The following is a 21,985-nucleotide window of genomic DNA, read 5'->3' as shown; positions in this document are numbered from 1 at the left end:
ACCACATCTTTACAATAAAGTCACTATAGCGCACATCTGGCTGTTCCTTTGCTGACTATCTCTAAGAAGCATCAGCTGTTGAATACATGATTTGCTTTCAGTGTGACATCAGATTACTCAGTGCCTTATATGTGTGGAATACTGAATTTAATTCTTTCGAAGTACTGGTTCTGATTGATGACTGCCTGGTGGAGCAGGCTTGATGGGTTACATGGTCTTCTCCTCGCCTATTATGTTTGTCAGCTGGAAATCCCATTTTAGAGTAAACTCCGTAGCACCCTTTACAATCATCAAGTATAAATTTCCAAATGCAGACATGTTCCCATGTCCATTCTTTTCCACACATAAAAACAGGCAGTGAATGGGATGTGTTCATTAATTTCAAAGGAAACACTTCCTTCAGCCTTTCAACTATTCATATAATGCAAATGCAGATTAACATAAGAATCATGTGGTCTGCAGATAATTATTAAGTCTCAGCTTTGTCCCATCCATCATACTGGAACTCACTATTCAAAACTGTGCTTTGTACAGCTTCGTCTGGAGATATAGTTCTCAGTGTGTTTGAACACCCTCTTTTACCTCAGTGGAAACTACCTGATCACTGCTGCGTCAAAGAACAAAGAACAAAGAAAATTACAGCACAGCAACTGGTCCTTCAGCCTTCCAAGCCTGCACCAACTATGCTGCCCAGCTGAAGTAAAACCTCCTACTCTTCCCGGGTCTATATTTCTCCATTCCCATTCTATTCATGTATTTGTCAAGACGCTTTTTAAAAGTTACTTTCATATCTGCTTCCACTATCTCCCCTCGCAGCGAGTTTGAGGCAACCACCATCGTCTTTGTAAAAGACTTGCCTCATATATCTCCTTTAAACCTTGCCCCTCACATCTTAAACCTCTGGCCCTTAGTAATTGATTCTTTCGCCCAGGGAAAAAGCTTCTGACTACTTTTCTGTCCATGCCCCTCATAATCTTGTAGACTTCTATCAGGTTGCCCCTCAACCTTCATCGTTTAAGTGAGGACAAACCAAGTTTCTCCAACCTCTCCTCATAGCTAATGCCCTCCATACAAGGCAACATCATGGTAAATCTTTTCTGTGCCTTCTCCAAAGCTTCCACATCCTTCTGGTAGTGTGGCGACCAGAATTGAACACTATATTCCGAGTGCGGCCTAACTAAGGTTCTAAAAAACTACAACAAGACTCGCCAATTTTTAAACTCAGTGCCCCAGCTGATGAAGGCAAGCATGCCATATGCCTTCTTGACTACCTTCTCCCCTTGCATTGCCACTTTCAGTCACCTATGTACCTGTACGCCCAGGTCCCTTTGCCTATTCAATATTCTTAAGGGTTCTGCCATTTACTGTATATTTCCCATCTGTATTAGACCTTTCAAAATGCATTACCTCACAACTGTCCGGGTTCAACTTCAGCTGCCATCTCTCCTCCCAAGTCTCCAGCCGATCTATATCTTGTTGTATTCTCTGATGGTCCTCATTCTATCCCTTGAAGACACAATGTGGTTGGGGTTGTGTCACACAGGGAATCACACAGACACAAGTTTAAATCTTACCGCTTCACAACAATGCTATTTTGGCCTATTATGTACTTACTGGCAGTGATGCTTTCCATTATATATGGTTAAGTAGAACCATGCTGTACATGAATCAACAATTTGCCAAGTTCACTGCCAAATTCCACAAAGGGGCATGACAAAAAATTTTATCAATAGCCCTTCAGGTTAAATATTGATAAAGGATGATTGTCTGCCCTGACAGCGAGTTGAGCTTCATAAAAAAACGGCAGACAGGGTCAAATATTTGTGAAAGGAAGACTTGTAAATTTAGTGGTACTTGAATCATTTGGTAAATTAAATTATGGTTTCCCAATTGTTAACATGAATGATGCTTAGTTTGGAGCACAATTAGTCATGAACATAATATTGTCTGGATAAACGGATGCATATTCAATTGTCTGTGGTGAATGGGCAACTACTAAATAATTGATATTAATTAACTCATTTTACTCCAAGAATCAATATGCATTAATGCCTTCCTATACATGATTTTACTATAATTGCTCAACACTGCTTAACCAAAGCTGATTTGAGATCATGTCTTCTCTTGAAAATATGGAGGTATTTGAAACAATTTAGAATGAACTAAAAAAAAAGAAACTTTATTGAGCAAAAGGCAAAATCTATAAATACAGCTGAAATAAATTGCACACTAGTTCAATATACATTTACTGATACTCTATATATCCACCTAGCGCACAATCCATTTAGGGTACTGAATAATAGGCTATTATAATGTGCCAATTTTTTAAAAATTGGGATAATGTGCAATGCTAATTTTGGATTTAAAAAACAGATTATCTGACCTGAATTTTGAAATGCTCCATTTTATCTTTCTTATCACAACTGTCAGCTATGGGATGGACTGCCCTAATCCATGCTTTCCCAAGCAATGGGATGGATTACCCTAATCCATGCTTTCCCAAGGGGTGGGATGGATTACCCTCATCCATGCTTTCCCAAAGAGTGAGAATGGATTACCCTAATCCATGCTCTCCCAAGGAATGGGATGGATTACCCTAATCCATGCTCTTCCAAGCAGTGGGAAGGATTATCCTAATCTTTGCTCCCCCAAGCACTGTGATGGACTATCATAATCCATGCTCTCCCAAACAGTGGGATGAACTTCCAAAGTCCATGTTTTCCTACATAGAAAGCATCCTTTCCAGATGTATCACAGCTTGGTATGGCTCCTGTTCCGACCAAAACCGCAAGAAATAATAAAATGTTGTGAACATAGCCCAGTCCATCACAAAAAGCAGCCTCCCATCCATTAGTCCCATCTAAAGTCCTGGTGCCCTGAAAAAGCAGCCAGCATAATCAAGAACCCTACACACCCCAGATTCTCTTCCATCTTCTTCCATTGGGGAAAAAGGTACAAAAAGCCTGAGACGTATTAACTGACTCAGGAGTAGCTTCTCCCATGCTAGCATCATGCTTTTGAATGGATCACCTTATATTAAGATGGTCTTTTTCTACATCCTAGCTGCGACTGTAGCATTACATTCTGCACTCTCTCCTTTCCTTCTCCCTTATCCATTCAATAACTTTGTCAAAATAGCACGTAAGAAACAATGCTTTTCACTGTATACCAGTGCATGAGACAATAATAAATCATACCAAAAAGCAGTGGCACGGATTACTCTAATCCATGGTTTTTGTTGGTACGATCACGTGTGTTGGGGTGGGTGCAAGAGGAGGGGAGGCTAAGGGTATGAAAGAAAGCTGCACTGACACAGCAGCTTGCTGGAAAATCGGAAACTTGGCGGACTTGGATATTTGGGTACAGAATTTCATCCTCTGGAAGCAGCAGTCAAACCTATCACCAGAGAGAGAGGAAATCGCAGCATTTTGTAGTTCTCGAAAAATACATTTGAGAAGGGGTGGATTTCTGGTTGCAGTTGGGATTAAAAAGTTTTGCAAAAGCTGCGCTTATTTCTGGTGCTTCTCCCCAACCCCAGAAAGGATTGTCAGATTGCTGTTCTTTCAGCAGAGTGTTACTTTTAAAATTTCAATTGCACATCTAAGTATTTGGCACATGCGGATTTCCCGTTCTGGAGCCAGTGCTCGGAAAGATCTGGAAAGCAGTGAAGGAGACGAGACTGGAGCAAAGGCAGCATCGATATCGCGGGACCGCTGTTAGGTGCTTCTACAGCTGCAGTGTTCCTCAATCCAATTCTTACTCAGCAGCGAACCTCCCGCATCATGTCAGTGCTGCTCTCCGCCCTGCTCCTAGCACTCTTGGGAAGGCAGAGCCTGGCATTCTCGGTGCCCGGCACTTGCGAGGCGAATGGCAGCGTGTACTATGTGGGCGAGTGGTACTTGCTGGAGTCGGACCAGTGCACACAGTGCGAGTGTACGGCGGAGGGTGCGCTGTGTGCCCGCACCGAGTGTATGCACCTCCCGCCAGCCTGCATCCATGTCAGCCACTACCCCAGCGACTGCTGCCCCCGCTGCGAGAGGGTGGGCTGCGAGTACCGGGGACGTGTCTATGAGCTGGGGCAGCAGTTCCAGGTAAACTCATTATTGGTTTCTTTAGAAGCGGAGAGGGAGACATGGGAGAGTTAATTGAATGAGCAACTGCAACCTTCCAAATCTCACTCTGAATTTTTCTCTGTCCGCTACTCCTTTCTGTCCATCGCTTCTCCACAATGTTACTTTATTGTTTCCTCTTCCTTTTCATTTTCCTCATGCACTCATTCCATCTTCTGTCTCCCTTTCTGTCCACCGCTTTTTGATTTGATTATTGTCACATGTATTGGGATACAGTAAAAAGAATTGTTTTTTTTTTAAATTATTGTTTCTTCCTAATGTTACTTTTCTTCCTCTTTTCTACTTTCCTCTTGCACTCATTCCATTTCCCCTCTCCCTCTCTGACTCCCACTTCTTAATGTTATTTTTTTAATTCCTTTTTTATTCCCTCTTCCTTTCTGCTTTCCTCACACACATTCGGTCTCCTCTGCCCACTGCTTCTTGCTTTCATTTATTGTTACATGTATTGGGATACGGCGAATAGTACTTTTTTTTAAAGTATTGTTTCTTCCTAACGTTGCTTATTGTTTTCTCTTTCATTGTATTTATTTATTCATATATTATTAGTCACAAGTAAGGCTTACATTAACACTGCAATGAAGTTACTGTGAAGTTCCCCTGGTTGTCACAGTCCGGCACCTGTTTGGGTCAATACATATAACCACACATCTTTCAGATTGGGAGGAAATCAGAGCACCCGGAGGAAACACACACAGACACAGGGAGAACGTGTAAACTCTGTAACCCAAGCTGGGAATCAAATCCACGTCCCTGGCACTGAGACAACAGCGCTAACCACTATGCCACCCGTATTTTCCTCACTCAATCATTCCAATTCCCCCTTTTCCTTAATGACACACTCTATTTCATTCTGTTTTCAACCCTCTTGTTCCATGCAACACTCTTTCTGTCATTCCTAAACTCTCACAGATCTTTGTTTTACTCACTGTTTCATGCTCTCTCTTTTTTATGTTTAGGGTCCTTTTCCCCTCACCCAAAGGTTCTCTTTCTCTGCATTCATCCCAGTTTTCTTTGCTTTTTGTCTTTTGCTCTGCAAGGTTGTATTGATAAGCAGTCAGTACAATCCCTTGAACACTAACAGTGCTTTCTGAGATTTACCCGTATTCTATTCTAAAATCAGTCCACAAGACTAATATTTAAAAATCATTTCCTGTTACTGTCACAGCAGATTATCAATAAGAACTGTATAGCTAACAGTACACCATTCTTGAATTAACTGCATTCTCTGACAGAATCATGACATTTTTTGTTTTGTGTTCAGATTTAAACAAAGGGCAGCCAGAAACACTGTTTTCAGGTAGAAGCACTTTGATGCGTAACTCCATCGACATTGCAAAAGTGCTTTGGAATGCGTCACTCTTAACCCCATTTGACAGTCACTAACTGGCCAATTCCTTGAGCAAATTCCTTCAAGATGTCATCGTCTAGATTTGCGACTATCCCTCTCGCAACTCAGTTGAATCTCTTAATTCAGACTTCTACCCCTCCCACAGTAGTACACTGGCTCTAACCAAAATCATGAATGTTTTCTGGTAACTGTGAGTCTTGCATTCATAACTCCTCTCCCTTGCAGCATCTGGTACGGTCTATCACACTATCCTCTTCCATTGTACAGCTCAATGACACAACCTTTGTTTAGTTCCACTTGTGCTTGTTCCATCATAGGCAGTGATGGCTCCTCTTCTCAATCCTGCACTGCCATTCAAGGATCCATCCTTTTTCTTCACCAACATGTTATCCAATGATGCCATCTTGCACAGACATGGGATCAATTTCCAAATGTGTGCTGATGAGATCCAGTTATCTCTTGGTTACACTTCTTGACCCTGCCCACACATCCAATCTTGGATGAGCAATAATTTTTTTCCACGTAATCATCAGAAAGATCAGGTCCATTGTCTTTGGCCGCCAGAAGAAACTTTGTTACTTCAGCGCTGACAATATATCCTCTTTCTAGTCATCATAGGGATTATGTGAACATTTTAATTGGGATTCAGACCCATATTTAAGACCTTACCAAAAACATAAAAGTAGTTACAAGCAGTAAAGTGTAACTTCCATGTGGGTGCCAGGAACCTGTCTGTGCTTTAAAGCAAGTTTACCGATCTACTGCTGCCAATGTAATCCCTCCAAGTCACTTATTTTCCTGAGTTATCATTGGAATGATTCACATTCTTGGCAAATATCATGGAGCTTCTATTCATTATATTTTGCATGACTTCCAAAGCAGCATTATGAAAGGATTCTATTGTATTAGGTATCTATAAATCAAAGGGAAATATTTTGAGAAATTTTCCATTGAAGTATTGAAAAGCAACAATCTAAATGGCAAATAATCCAAATGGAGACATTTGTACTTAATGTGTGCTTCTAACCCAATGTCCAATCAATCGCCAAAAAAAACCCAATGTCCACCTCTAACATCACCTATTTGGTCCCTGCCCTAGCCCATCCGTTACTGGGCTTCTTGTACAGTTGGTGCTGCACTCATCCTGGCAAGTACTCCATCTCACTGCTAACTTATGTCTTGTCGATGGTCGACAGGCTTTGTGAAGTCAGGAGTTGAGTTACTGCAGAGTTTCCAGCCTCGCACCTGCTCTTGTAGCCACGGTATTTATATGGCTAGTCCAGTTCAGATTCTGATTGATAATAAACCACCTGGGATGTTGATAGTGGGAGATTCAGCAATGATGATTTCATTGAATGTCAACAGGCAACGGTTAGATTCATTTTTGTTGGAGATAGTTATTGCCTGACACATGTGTGGCAAGAATGTTACTTATCAGCCAGAGGCTGAATATTGTCAATGTCTTGTTGCATATGGACACAGACTGCTATGGGGTCTGAGGAGTCATGGATGGTGTTGAACATTATGGAATCATCAGTATGTGTATCCACCTCTGATGTTACAATGGAAGGAAGTTAATTGATAAAGCAGCTGAACATGGTTAGGCCTAAGACACTACCCTCTCGAACACTTGCTGCGATTCCTAGGATTGAGATGATTCACCTCCAACAACTACAAGCATAATCCTTTAGCAAGGTATGACTCCAACCTGATTCCTATAAACCCCTGACTCCTATTGACTCCAGCTGAGGCTCCTTGATCCCACACTGTCAGATGCTGCCTTGATATCAAGGGCAGTTAGATGCATTCACCTCTCAAGTTCAGTCAAGATCAGTTTGGCCCTTCTGATTGAGCTTGGTTGCAAATGCTTATCATTTGCCCCAGACATGCTGGGCTCCCTCTTCGTTGAGGATCAGGATATTTGTGGAGCATCTCCTTAGCTTTATTATCCACCACCAAGCACGACGGGATGTGGCAGGACTGCAGAGCTTAGATCTGATCCGTTGGCTGTTGGATCGCTTAGCTGTATCTGTGATATGCTGCTTCCACTGTTTGGCATGCAATTAGCCCTGTATTGTAGCTTCACCTAGTTGACACCCCATTGTTAAATATGATTGTACTGCTTCTGTGATGCTCTCCTGCATTCTTTATTGTACGAGGTTGATTCCCTGGCTTGACGTTGATGGTAGAATGGAGAATATACTAGGTCATAAGGTTACAGATTGCGATTGATTCTAAGGTTTATTTATTAGTCACAAGTAGACTTACATTAACACTGCAATGAAGTTACTGTGGAAATCCCCTACTCACCACACTCTGGTGCCTGTTTGGGTACACTGAGGGAAAATTTAGCCTGGCCAATGAACTTAGCCAGCATGTCAGTCGGATTGTGGGGGGAAACCGGAGCACCTGGAGGAACCCATACAGACTCCACGCTGATCCTGACCTATGCAGGAATCGAACCTGGGTCGCAGGCGCTGTAAGGCAGCAGTGCTAACCATTGTGCCACTGTGCTACCTAGTACAACAAGAAAGCATGATAAAAGTTTGGAACTCTCTTGCAACAAGGGGATTTTCACAGTACCTTCATCGTAGTGTTAATGAAGCCTACTTGTGACATTAATAAATAAGTAAGCTTAAAGTTGTTTTGTAATTTCACCCACGAAAGATCTGATTAACTTTGAGACATTGCCCACTACTTCTAGACTCTTCAACCAGCTGAAATAGTTTCTCTCTAGCCAGCCTATCTATTCATCTTATTATCTTGGCAAAATAAATGAGATTTCCTTTTAGAAATATGAGTTCCCAGGAATTCAATTCTAGTTGTTGTAATCTTTTCTTGTAATTTAATCTTTGAAGTCCAAGTATTGTTCTGGTGAATATATGTTTTACTCTGTCCAAGGTCAACATATCCTTAATAAATTGTAGTAGCCAGAACTGCTCACAGTCCTTCTGCTATGCTTAGGCAGGCCTTTGTATAGTTTTAGCATAATTTCTACCCTTATGTATTCCAGTCCTCTTGATATGAGCCAGGATTCAATTAACTTTTTGATTATTTTTTGTACCTTTTTACGATATTTTAGTCCATGGCTCTGTGGACCTCCAATATTTCTAGCTTCTCATAATTTAAAAAGTATTATGAACCAGGCATTTTTGTTCCAAAATGGTTGACCTCACATTTGTCCATGTTCATGCACTTATTCACTTAATCTATCAATATTGCCTTGAAATTTTATGTTTCTATCATCACTGTTTATAATGCCATTATCTTTGTGTCATCAGCAAACTTGGATGTGTAGCATTCTATCCTGTCCTTAAGTTTTTGATAAAGACTAGTTGAGGTACCAACACAGATCACTGCAGGACACCACTAGTTACATCCTATCAGTTGGAGTATCTCCACAATTTCCTTACTGTCGCCTTTACTAAATTTCCTAATATGGTCAATCCCATGAACTTCTATTTTAGCTACCTGTCACTTATGAGGGACTTTATCAAATGCCTTTTGGAGGTCCATATATGTAACATTCATTGACATCAACTTGTCCAATAATGTAATTACCTCCACTTTGCCTAAGCTTTACAAATTAATTCTGGTCCTCTCTGATCAGCTCTGATTTCAAGATATTCAATATTCCATTCTTAATTATAGACTAATTTTCTGAGAACAAATCTTAGGCTAACATCCGTAATTCCCTGCTTACTCACTCACATGGAGTGACATGTACAATTTTCCAATCTAATGGAGTGGTTTGCAAACCGCCGAGGGAACTTCGGATGTTAACGTTAGGACATCCACAGTGCTTTTACCTAGTTTCTTTAAATTTCTGAGATGGAACCTATCTAGTCTAAGGAATTTGTCACTCCCGATTGCCATTATTTTTTCAATGCTGAAGTTAATTTTGATGAGTTTCTTTAGGATGTCCAGCAAGCTTTCCTCTTCCTGTGCTGAAACTATGAATGCAAAGGAATTATTCGTTACCTCTGCCATTTTCTCATTTTCATTTACAAAATTCCTATTGTCAGTTTTCAAGGTTCTTGACCACCATTATTTCCTAATGTAATTTACCATTATTAATTTACTGTGTTGAATCAGAAGCCTAACTTGCACTGACCTCAGGCAACAATAGTGCATCTTAAACTGGAAAATGCAACTTGGGACTGCGAAGTCCTGGAGTAATTTGGGAAGAATGGGCCACTAAGTGCCAAAACTTAGGCTAAAATTAGTGGTTCAAATATCCAGTTAAGCTGGGTTTGGCATTAACGGTTCCCATCCTGCATTAAATCCACCGGACCTTCAGTGGGAGGGCCAATTCCCCAGGAAATTGACACTTGCATAACTCCACCCCAATCATTCTAAATTCAGTAACCTGAGTAGGAGGACCATAGTTGCAACATTAAACAAAAATGACCAATTTTCAAAGTTTCGGATTACTTGCCTGGCCTGGATCTCGCCATTAGGCCACATTCAGCCTTGTGAAGCATGATATTGCTCCATTCACTTGGCACATTGGCTGCCACACAGAGGCTGGAGCAGCAGCAAAAACTGCTGGTGTAAAACTAAAATTAGACCATTTAAGAATAAAATTGGGAAAGATTGATTTGTACAAAAGGTGATGGAAATCTGGAGCTTTGATTTCCCAGAAGTCTGCAAAACCCAGTCAATTGAAACTTTCAAGACAAAGTTTAAAATGAAGTTGAGATGCTATAATCTACTATGATGAAACAGGGGCTGTTTGAGGGGCTGAATAGCCTTCTTGTGTTGCAATGTCCTTATCAAGCAATTTGTTCCTTTATGTTTGTACAACCTTCATACTAGCAAATGCTAGAAAAACTCAGGAGGTCTGGCAGCATCTGTCCTTGTTCTCCTATTAACACATTCTGATATCTTACCTTTATGCAACCATCAGCACCTTCTAATGTATTAACACTTCCTCATTTTCATGATCTGCACATCTTTGCTGCAATCTCTCCTAAGCTCTCACCAATCCCTGATCTTTTACACTGCTCCATCGCCTCTTGTACAGAATATAAGCCATCACATTTCTCCTTCTCCTTAGCATCCCAAAACATTCACTCTGTTTCCTCTCTCCACAGGTGCTGCCAGACCTGCTAAGCTTTTCCAGCACTTTCAACTTCCATTTCAGATTCCAGTATCTGCAGTATTTTGCTCTTAAGTCATCTTTTGTGTTGTATTTCAGCCATCAGAGTGTGAACAGTGTACCTGTGATATGGATGGAATCGCACGCTGTCTAGTCGCTGATTGTGCTCCCCCCGCATGTGTTAATCCAGTGTACGAGAAAGGAAAGTGTTGCCCAGAGTGCAAGGATGGTAAGATTTTAAAGTTGATGCAGATCACTGAATGGGTGGACATTGATATTTGTCCTGTGGGAAGATTATTTTTCCTAGTTGAAGTGCCAGTTATCTTGTGACTCAAAACACTTTCCCAAAACTTCAGAGGTATCTTCAGTCAAGGGAAGGCCCTTTCCAATCTTAGATTAGACCATTTGAGAAAGATTTTATTGTTCATCTTTCACCTCAAATTCCAGTTGTCCCTGCCTGATATCGCTCTGGCTACTGCAGACAAGTGTAACACCTGTTTGTTGATGTGATCTCACATCACGGTTCAGGATACAAAACACTCCTTCTGTCTGACAGAAATGTAGATCAAATATGGGAAAATGGTAGTGTTGCTCATGGTGCTAGCTTCTCTAATCTGGGGAGACCAAACCCACATTGGGTTCAGCTTTGTTAAACACTTTGTTCAACACTCCCATTTAATCCATTAAGTGTGAACCTCAGCTGACTTTTGTTTGACAATTTTACTGCCTCAACCGCTCTGGAATCGGGGTGGGCGAGGCTTACAGAACAGGATTCTTCATTGGCCTCGGGCGGGATTTTACGAGCCTCACCTGAGCGAGGTTGTAAAATCCTGGCCTTTAACTCCACGTTCCCTATCGTATCTCTATAGGCAAAGGTGGTGGGAGGCAATATTATTGCTCGGCGTGGCATAGAGTCGGGAGAGGCGTGGGAGATATAACTATTCAAGTCCTTTTGGTGCTTTATCAGAATTGACAGAAGACTCAAAACGTTAACTCTGCTTTCTCTCCTTATAGATGCTGCCAGACCGCCTCAGTTTTTCCAGCATCCTCAGTTTTTTTTTCAGATTCCAACATCCACGGTATTTTGCTTATACCGTGTGCTGAGGTGGTCTGGTGAAAATTCAGCCCAATTATATAAAAGGCTGTTTGGCCCTTTAATTCTCACTCCTTAGTCCCCGTTTCATGTCACCTCCATAGCTACTTACCCAGTATCCATTATGAGTGGATCTCCGGAGATGAAAATTATTAAAATTCTTACAAGCTAAGGAATCTCTCACTCATACAAATATTGAAAAATGAACTCATTAATGAAAGCTTTTCGATATTTTAAATACCCTCAAATGGTCAATGTGTTAGAAAAAAAATTCTATTAACTACATTAAAGACCACTAGTTTTTTTGTAGCCTCTTAAAATTGTTAATCAAAATGTGAACAAGCGCCCTCCCCTTTGAGTTAAGTGGTTTTGGAGCTATTGAAACTCAGCCAAGTATTCATAGTTGGCTCAGTTGTAATATCAACTCTTTGAAAATGTCAACAATGAAATTTATTAAAACTGAAGGAACAGATAGGCAATTCCCCTACTCCCAGGACCCAGCGCAAATGTCTCAGCCTCTGAGTCAGAGTTAGAGCCTTGGCCTAGATCTGTGGCACTTACAAAAAACAAGATCAAAGAAAATTACAGCACAGGAACAGGCCGTCCAAGCCTGCACCGACCATACTGCCCGACTTAACTAAAACCTCCTATCCTTCTGGGGACCATATCCCTCTATTCACATCCTATTCATGTATTTGTCAAAACGCTCCTTAAAAGTTACTACCGTATCTGCTTCAACTACCTCCCGTGGCAACGAGTTCCAGGCACCCACTACTCTCTATGTAAAAAAAAATCTGCCATTTACTGTATATTTTCTAAATGTATTAGACCTTCAAAACACATTACCTCACATTTGTCCAGATGAAATTCCATCTGCCATCTCTGTGCCCAAGTTTGCAATTGATCTATATCCTCTGATGGTCCTCATCACTATCCACAAATCCACCAATCTTTGTGTCGTCCGCAAACTTCCTGATCAAACCAGTTACATTTTCCTCCAAGTCATTTATATATATTACAAACAGCAAAGGTTCCAGCACTGATCCCTGACGAACTCCACTTGTCACAGCCTTCCATTCAGGAACACGCCCTTCTACTGCTATCTTCTGACTTCTTTGACCAAGCCAGTTTTGTATCCAGCTTGTCAATTGACCTGTGACCCTATGCGACTTCATCTTCTGCACCAACTTACCTTGGTAGTTACCAAGGAAATATGTTACACAGTTTAAAATGTGGTCTAACACTTGAGTAACTCCATGACCAAACTCTTACTGACCCCGCCCCCCCCCCCCCACCCCTGGTGATACCCCATCATTGACCAGACCCATTACTCTCCCCACCCCCTCCCCAGCTCCACGACCAGCTGACTACCCTGCAACCACCCACCTATTTTCCTACCCTGGGTTGACCACCTCTTGACCATCTGACTATTCCCGAACAATTGACTACCCCCAAAACTGGACTGGACTACTCCTTTGATCTGACTACAATCCCCCCCCCCACACACAAAAAAAAAATTGAACTGGCATTTCTGTGATAATCAGGATCCAAAGATCCCAGAAAAAATGCATAGCAGCATCAGATTGGGAGAATCTTCACACACTGCCCAGAAGTTTCAGATATATAGACTTTAGTAACCTCAAACCTTGTCCTTTTTAATCCTCTTGAGCAGAGGGTGCTGTGATGTGGAATGGACAGTAGAAGAGGTTGGGTTGCCAGGGAGATTATTTTTCGGAACTCAATGTTGATGAGGAAGGGGCAGGGGCTGTGGATAGAGATGGAGCTGCCCCCTTGGTGTTGACCTGTTGGGGTTTTATTTGGCATGGGGCGAGTGCAACTGACAGCTTGCCAGCAGATTCGACTCTTATTACAGACTTCATTGACAGGCTATGGGGTCCATTTTCTTTTTGGTCCCATTTTCTCTTGCTCCTTATTGTCTTATCTATTCATACAATATTTTCTTTCTCTGATGCCACTAAACCTGCTCTGTATTGCTCAATTGAAGTCATCCTTTACATCGCTTAACAATCTCCTCAGATAGTTCACCAATTCTGAGTTTGCAATATTGTTTTCTATTTTTTCAATTTTTTTTACTGATTTTATTAAAATACCTGCTTATCATTCAGTGTTGAAGAAATGCCCTGATTGAAATATTAATTTGTCTAAGATTCTGACTGAACTTTCTCTTTTATTCCTCTGCTTTCTTCTTTTGCTTTAATAGTGTAAATATAATTTAATAATTCTAACCTGATTACTTTGTTCAACCATCTCCAATTTGTAAATCAAAACTAATAACTTGAACATTTATTTTTCCCCACTGTGGTCATTTAAGGTCCAAACTGTTACAGCGACTACACTCAAAGCCAGGTGATTCCAGCGGGGACCACTGTGTGGATTGACAAGTGCACCTACTGCCATTGCCACGATGGTCAGGATGTTGGATACTGGGAAGGCAATCGTGTAGCCCAGTGTGTGATGGTTCCTCATTGCGTTCTAAACGATGATCGCAATCAGTAAACATGAGACTGTGGACAGATTGATACTTCTGCACCTGCTCAGCTCTCTGATGCAAACCGCTGGGCAGGATATTTAGTCTTTGTTAAACCAAAAAGCCATGAACCTATTATTGTAACCTGAAATTTATTGAAACAGATAGCTGTGCACGATAATAACCTTTCCCCCTTTAACAGTTCCAACAATTGTGTTTCCTTTGACTTCATGGTCTTCAGATCAGGTTCCTTTTTTTAACGTGTCGCACTTACATATAGTGGGAACTGCTCAGTGCATTACGCTGTTGATGGTACCAGGATGAAGAAAGAAATTGCCACAGAATTTAAGGTCAATAACATACCATTTGTGTAAATGGATTTCATTGGGCGTAACACAGAGTGTTCCCTTTATGTTCTGTTGCTTGTAAGGAATGAGAGTAGCAAACTCTGTTGTGAAGCTTGTGACTGCTCATAATGTGATCTGCATAAGCATTGGAATGGGAGATCCGCTAGTATCTTCAGTGCCAACAAGAGTTGTGCGGAAATTTCCCCTTCCCCAACAAATGACGACTCAATTTTTCCAGCAGGGTGGATAAAAACAGAGACCCACTGCTGCAAACAGAAAGGCAGTAGCTTTGCATCTGCTGTTAAATGTGCTGCAACTTTGAAGCCAAAGGAATTAATTTTTTAAACTCCACAATCACATTTCTTGTCAGTGGCCAACTATTTCGCTTCAGTGCTTAGAGTGAAATATATGGGAGCATATATGATGACAGATCCAGTGGTCCATACATGCTGTGCCACAGATCAATGATGTCCAAAGCCACAATGTATACATTCCCCATTTTACCAAAGGGCTATGTTATCTGCTGGGAGAGGCAAAAAAATCTTTAAGCCATTAGGGGAAGAAATCTGGAGTTTTTCTCTCTGCCCATATTAAGTGGCCAAAACTAAAAGACCAATTATTACAACTGGAGGTCTGATACTGAAGACTAATAAGGACCGTGAGGTTAATAGTAATAAATTAACGGAAAGGTTTATCACATGTCTTTTTCCCAGTACCAGACTGACCAGGTAAGCTTCACTCAACTGGGGCTTGAATTCCAGGTCACCTGACCTATTCTCTTAAAGGTCATGCCCCAATAACCGTAACACCGATTTGCCCCTGACTAATGTACAAAGTTTCTCTGAATAGAAACAGATCTAACTCTTGCTTGAAGGAATTCAGCAAATCAGGTATCACCACACAAACTGCAGCCTGTTCCACAAGTCCTTCTCTTGGAAAAGAACCACCTCCAAACATCTGATCTGGTTCCAACCTTATATAAAATTGCGATTGTGATCCATAGCCCTCTCTAAATATTTACTTGAAATTCCTATCTAGACAAATAATAAATTCCAATTTGATCGGAGTTTCATCCAGATTTGATGGGTTAATCTTCAAATTGATCATTTTTTTTCTTTCACTCTGTTTCAATCACTGGCTGACCAGTCTCAGGAAGCAACCATATAGGGAATAGTGTATGGCATGAATGTGAAGCAGCACAGTCCAGTGGGAAATGATATCGGAATATGAGCAGGATAGGAGTCGGGAATGGCATGAGTTGAAGAAGGAACGGTGAGGAATCAGATACTTTCTATCTGGAAACTGGCAGCGTCAAAGTCTGAGGCATGAAGGATTCCTGGGGAAGAAACATAAGAAAGAACTTGCATTTATGTAGCACCTGCCACATTCAAAAGTGATCTAGAACCCAATTCACGCCTTTGAAATGTCACTGTTGCTATGCGGGGAAATGCAGTAACCAATCTGCACACAGCAAAAATCCTGCAAAGAGCAGTGAGATAACCGGTTAATATATTTTTGGTACTGTTAGTTGAGGGATAAATGTTAGGCATGGCAACGAGAGAAGTCCTCTGCTTTTTCCCGAATAGTAGCAAGGTAATTTGCATCCACTTTTGTAGCTGGATAGTAACTGATTTTTCATTCCAAGCTGAAAAAAAGCTTAACCTCCAGCAAATGTATAGTTACTGACTGGAGACCAATGCACGGTTCCTCCTGTCAGTCAGTAATTCAGTTAGTCAAAATTAGTGCTTATTGAGATCTGTCCACCTGTTCAATCAACCACTGAATCAGCAATTGGCCTTTGGTAATGGTTAATATAGTAGATTTCCCATCACAATCATCAAAGTGATAACATTTAGAAACAGAAAATCTGTACACAAAGGTGGCCATTTGTGCCCGTGCCTGTTCTGGCTGAGAAAGTCATTAAGTCTAATCCTACTTTCCAGCTCTTGCTTAGTATCCCTACAGGTTACAGCACTTCAAGTGCATATCCAAAGATTTTTTAAATGAAGTAGTTGCCACTCTTACCCTTTGAGACAGTCTGTTCTCAACTCCTACCACTCTCTGGTGGAAAACATTTCTCTCCAACTCCTCTCTGATCCTGTTAGCAATTACTGTTAAGATCTACGCTCTGGGTTGGTGACCGCCTAAGATCAAGCCCAAGATGAGGTACAATGTCTGATCTTGTCAGCTTTGATCTTGTTTGTCTCCCTTCTGGGGACCTTGAATTGGATTCAATTGGAATTTGAATTTGGCTTTTGGAGCAAGCAAGGAATGGATCTGGGTTTGCCCGGTCCACTCTCAGCATTGGCTTCATATCATTAAGAATGGGGTTACCGCTCTGCAAATGGTAATACACTTTAGCGAAGCCCTTCACAATTTTATCCACCTTAATTAAAATATTCTCTCAACCTCCTCGGTTCGACAGAAAACAACCTCAGCCAATCCAATATTTCCTCATCACTAAAATTCTTCATTCCTGGCAACATCCTTGTAAATCTCCTCTGTATCATCTCACATTTGATCACATCCTTCCTGTACAAGTTTATGAACTATATGGGCGGATGATAAAGTACATGCATATGGATTTAGTGTTTATTAATAGGTTCTTGGGAATTTGAACAAATAGAAGTCTGCAATAACATAGTATTATGGACACATTTTGAAGGAAATGCATACTATATGCAAAACTTTGCTGTGAGATACTCAGTGGCTGCTCAGTGTCAGGAAGCCACCAACTAGGGAATGGTGCATGGAATGAATTTGAAGTAGAACACTCCATCTAGAACCCAATTTATTCTTTTGAAATGTTGTCACTGTTGCCATGTGGGGAAATGCAACAAACAATTTGCACACAGCAAAAAAAATTCTACAAAGAACCAGTTAATATATTATTGGTACTGTAAGTTAAGGGATACATGTTCAGCATGACAATAAGAGAAGTCCTCGGCTTTTCTGTGATAAGATAATTTGCATCCACTTTTGTAGCTGGATATCTCTGCCATTTAATATCTCCTCAGCACTGCATTGAGTGTTGGTCTAGCTTGAGTACACAGAGGTAAAAATAACCTGCAACCATGTGACTCATCAGGTCATAGAAGTTTACAGCATGGAAACAGGCCCTTCAGTCAAACTTGTCCACGCCACCCAGTTTTTAATCACTAAGGTGGTCCCAATAGTCCACATTTGGCCCAGAGGCGAGAATGCCAAGCTGACACCAGTGAAGGTAGTTCTAGGCTGAGAGAGTCATTGGTTGAATCTGGAATGGAGGCTGGTGAGAAGAACAGGGTTAGTTCCATAATAATTAGTATGTTTGCACTGTTGTGCTCTTATGTGCACTTCTATATATTGTTTTTCCTGTCGGAGTTCTCCAATTAATTGATTAAAGGAAATGTTTTTATTGGCATTATACGAAGAGAAAGCACAGCAATTTTCAGAGGTATTGTAACTTCTTGAATGTTTTTTATGCAAAATTACTGATACCTACCACAACAATGGGAAGTTCATTCAAAAAAAAGTGACAGCCAGGTGAATGGATTCACTGGTTCTCATAATAGCCATCAATTCTTTCCCATTGCTGCACGGCAAGGAGACAGCGCTTAAAAACAGCAAGTTCCAGGATACCCTGAAAGTAGCTAGTAATTCTGATAATGCATGAAGACACTTCTGATGTGCATTTTGTTGACCCTGTATCCCAAAATATAGATTATTCATTGGATTGAGAATGGAAGCTATCCTTCAGTGCAATTGGGAATTTTAGTCCATAGCTTGCTAACAGTGTGACACTGCCACATTCTGTAAGTTGTAGTCTGCTTCTGGGTTAAGCATCTTAATATAGCCAATAGTCACTGCTGCAGTAAGCTCCATGAATCTAAGCTCCACTACCTGGAAAAGGGTAAGTTTCTGAAGGGAAACCAGAAATTTCAAACACAAAGGATGACCATGGGTTAGTTTAATTTTGTTAAATCATGTTTTTCTGTGTGTGTCTGTTATGATAAAAATCCTATTTTAACCAATCGGATCTTCAGGATACTAATTAAGTAAGGTGGCTAAATAGTTTCTTAAAACGATTGTTGTAATTTCTTAGGCTTCAGTTCTCCTCCTTGCTCATTGTTTTTTGGTGGCTCTTTGTTGATTCTCCCTTCGTATGTATCAGAGGGATAGTTTACTACCTGCTTGCTATTTGTTCATTGGTAGGTTTAGTTGTATTTTTTAAAATGCTAAATATGAACATAGAATCCTTACAGTGCAGAAGGCGGCCATTTGGCCCATTGAGCCTGCACCAACAACAATCCCACCCAGACCCTGTCCCTGTATTTACCATGGCTAATCCCCCTAATCTACACATCTTGGTACATTAAGGTGCAATTTAACATAGGCCAATCAAATTAACTCACATATCTTTGGACTGTGGGAGGAAATCGGAGCTCCCGGAGGAAATGCAAGCAGATATGGGGAGAACGTACAAACTCCATACAGATAGTCACCCGAGACCAGAACTGAACCCGAGTCCCTGGCGCTTTGAGGCAGCAGTGATATTTAAGGTAACTATTAATTTTCTGTGTGTGTGTGTGACATCTCGTGAATCTACAGCATTTTCAAGATTTGATTTGATTTATTATTGTCACATGTATTAGTATATGGTGAAAACTATAGTTTCTTGCGCATTATACAAACAAAGCATAGTATACATACAAAAGGAAAGGAGAGAGTGGAGAATATAGTGTTACAGTCATAGCTAAGGTGTAGAGAAAGATCAACTTAATGTGAAGTAGGTCCATTCGAAAGTCTGATTGCAGCAGGGAAGATGATGTTTTTGAATTTGTTGGTACATTATCTCAGACTTTTGCATCTTTTTCCCAACAGAAGAAGGTGGAAGAGAGTGTGTGTTCAGGGTGTGTGGGGTCCTTGATTATGCTGGCTGCTTTCCCGTGGCAGTGGGAAGTGTAAATAGTGTCAATGAATGGGAGGCTGGTTTAAGTGATGGACTGGGCTTCATTCACGACCGTTTGTAGTTTCTTGCAGTCTTGGACAGAGCAGGAGCCATACCAAGCTCTGACTCACCATAGAAAGCATTCTTTCTGATTGTATCTGTAAAGGTTGGAGAGAGTGGTAGCTGACATGACAAATTTCCTTAGTCTTTTAAGAAAGTAGAGGTGTTGATGGATTTTCTACACTGTTGGTGGATTAACTATAGTATTGCATGGAGGGACCAGAACAAGTTGTTGGTGATCTAGACACCTAAAACCTGAAGCTGTCAACAATTTCTACTTCATTCCATTGATGGAAACAGGGGCATGCCCTCCACTACACTCCAATATGATATTCATAATACATACCATGTGGCTGTCATATTTACAAACCAACTTTTAGATCATCAAGGGAAGCCATTACCTCACCAACATTTTCTCCATCTTAATACCTGCCGGCATTCAATCCAGGGCTGGTCTCCTGAAAAGTGGATTTGGAAATATTGCTGGACTCACAGTTTCAGTAATTCTGAAGGTAACAATAAATAGAAATGAAGCTCATGTTGTACAAAAGCTTGGTACTAAGGAAGGAGAAAAACATATAAAGTTATCTTTTGTGATAATATTTCTGTTTGACACTGTTTGCTTTTTTACCAATTCACAAGATGGCTAAATTAGAAATGTTCAACCAAATAGAAACATTTGTAGTTTGCTATAGTTAACCGTTAAGTAAATGTGTATAAATCCTGTATGCTCATCATTTTGATTACAAACTATAAAGGACACATATCACAAGTTTTAATGTATTCAGTTGCAAAGCTTTAAAAGAAAGACAAGTTAGACTTGTGTTATTTTACAGAAAAGCAAGAGTCACTGAGCCACTGATGTTTTATTTTCAAATATTCAATCACTTTGTGAATATGTGTTCACCTGTCTTGGAAGGAGAGCAGAATAGTAACTACAGATCTTTCCTCTGGTCTTCACCCTAATCAGTCACAATGGGTGCTAAAGTATAACCAGAAATAGCCTCCTTTCTCAACTGTTATATGATCACATGGAAATAATACTTCATTCGGTTAGAAGGAAAAATGTTAAAGAAATTACTGACAAAAAAAATACTAGTACATTTAGCCATAGGGCTACAGCAGTTATATCAGAGTAGTGAGTTCCTACCATGTGTTCAATATTGCATGTGACATTAAACTGGAACTTTAATGTCAACATGTATATGTGTATACACAGTAAGTTTTAAAAAAATTATCATGTTGTTGCATTAGTGTTTATTCCTGCAAAACTGAATGTTTTCAGCCAATAGTTCTGCTGCATATGGCTCTGAGGTCTCAAACTCAGCCCATACAATGGCAAATACCAAAGAAAAAAGTGATCCCATTCTTTCAACAATGTAGTCATATTTCCCAATATCAGACCACAGTTCCAGCTTTATGTTGGTGCACACATTTGTCAGCTTTAATGTACCAATTTCCCAAAATGATTTTAAAAATGTATATTGCAATAAGTAACCATAGAATTCTTACAGGCAGAAGGAGGCCATTTGGTCCATTGAGTTTGCACTGACTCAGACACTCCCCTCCACCCTATCCTCATAACCCTGCACATTTACCATGGTTAATCCCTCTAATTTATACATCTTTGGACATAAGGGGCAATTTGGAATGACCAATCCACCTAACCTACACATCTTTGGACTGTGGGAAGAAACCGGAGCACCTGGAGGAAACCCATGTAGACACGGAGAGAACATGCAAACTCCACACAGTCACCTAAGGCTGGAATGGAACCTGGCTTCCTGGCACTGAGAGGCAGCTGTGCTAACCACTGTGCAGTAACAAATTGTTATCTATCCAAAAATTACAAAGAACTTGGCTGTTTGAAAGAAAAGGGATATCACAGCTGATCCAGCACATGTCTGGAACTACCTATGCACTGACATCATTTAAAGATTAGTTTTCCATTGGTAATGTCTATTATTGGAATGATTTCACAGAATGAATAAACAATTACTTCATCCTTCTGGCATTTATGCAACGTTCAACTGCAACCTAGAATAGATTGCTTCTTTGGAAATCTCTGTGTTCCATTCATTCAGAAATTATTTCTATTTCTTCAAACTCTGAATTGCAGTGATACAAATGTATTTTCTATGTGTAATAAAAGTTCAGTAGTACAAGTTTTAGTGAACAGCTTGTGATTTATTCATACATACCTAATATAAAGCAGACCTCTACCTTTGTGTGTGCATCAGGCCATTGTACAATTGCCAATTTTCAGTCAGCTTGTATATAATCCACTTGATCTCAGTGGCCAGTTCACTTGATATTCAGCGTGCAGTGACAAATTGTAAGTTTTGTCCATAATTAATTTTTCTCTGTAATGCCTTGGATTAAAATAGATCCTTTTCCTTGAATTCTCAAAATGGAATCTGAAATTTTATTAAGAAGCCAGTGTATTGACTTGAGGCAAACTGGCTATAAAATACTATGATGAAACCAA

The 21,985-nt window shown here is 40.5% G+C and overlaps 1 protein-coding gene across 1 annotated transcript; it reads left to right on the top strand.

The window, feature by feature from the left end:
• Positions 1-3,328: 3,328 nt before the first annotated feature.
• LOC145347688 (von Willebrand factor C domain-containing protein 2-like) lies at positions 3,329-21,657 on the top strand. Its single transcript, XM_080195386.1, has 3 exons — positions 3,329-4,091; positions 10,679-10,808; positions 14,005-21,657. Exons 1-3 carry the CDS (start codon positions 3,783-3,785, stop codon positions 14,187-14,189), a joined length of 624 nt encoding a protein of 207 aa, XP_080051512.1. The 5' UTR covers positions 3,329-3,782; the 3' UTR covers positions 14,190-21,657.
• Positions 21,658-21,985: the final 328 nt, after the last annotated feature.

This window comes from Carcharhinus amblyrhynchos, chromosome 9, assembly GCF_965287045.1.
Source record: "Carcharhinus amblyrhynchos chromosome 9, sCarAmb.v2.hapA, whole genome shotgun sequence".
Lineage (NCBI taxonomy): Eukaryota > Metazoa > Chordata > Chondrichthyes > Carcharhiniformes > Carcharhinidae > Carcharhinus > Carcharhinus amblyrhynchos.
The sequence above is the reverse complement of the archived record's forward strand: the minus strand, read 5'-3'. Positions and strand labels throughout refer to the sequence as shown.

Coding starts and splice junctions, on each gene's coding strand:
- LOC145347688 (XM_080195386.1), top strand. CDS start 3,783: ATGTCAGTGCTGCTCTCCGCCCTGCTCCTAGCACTCTTGGGAAGGCAG. Junction 4,092..10,678: donor AGCTGGGGCAGCAGTTCCAG/GTAAACTCATTA, acceptor GTTGTATTTCAG/CCATCAGAGTGTGAACAGTG. Junction 10,809..14,004: donor TTGCCCAGAGTGCAAGGATG/GTAAGATTTTAA, acceptor TGGTCATTTAAG/GTCCAAACTGTTACAGCGAC.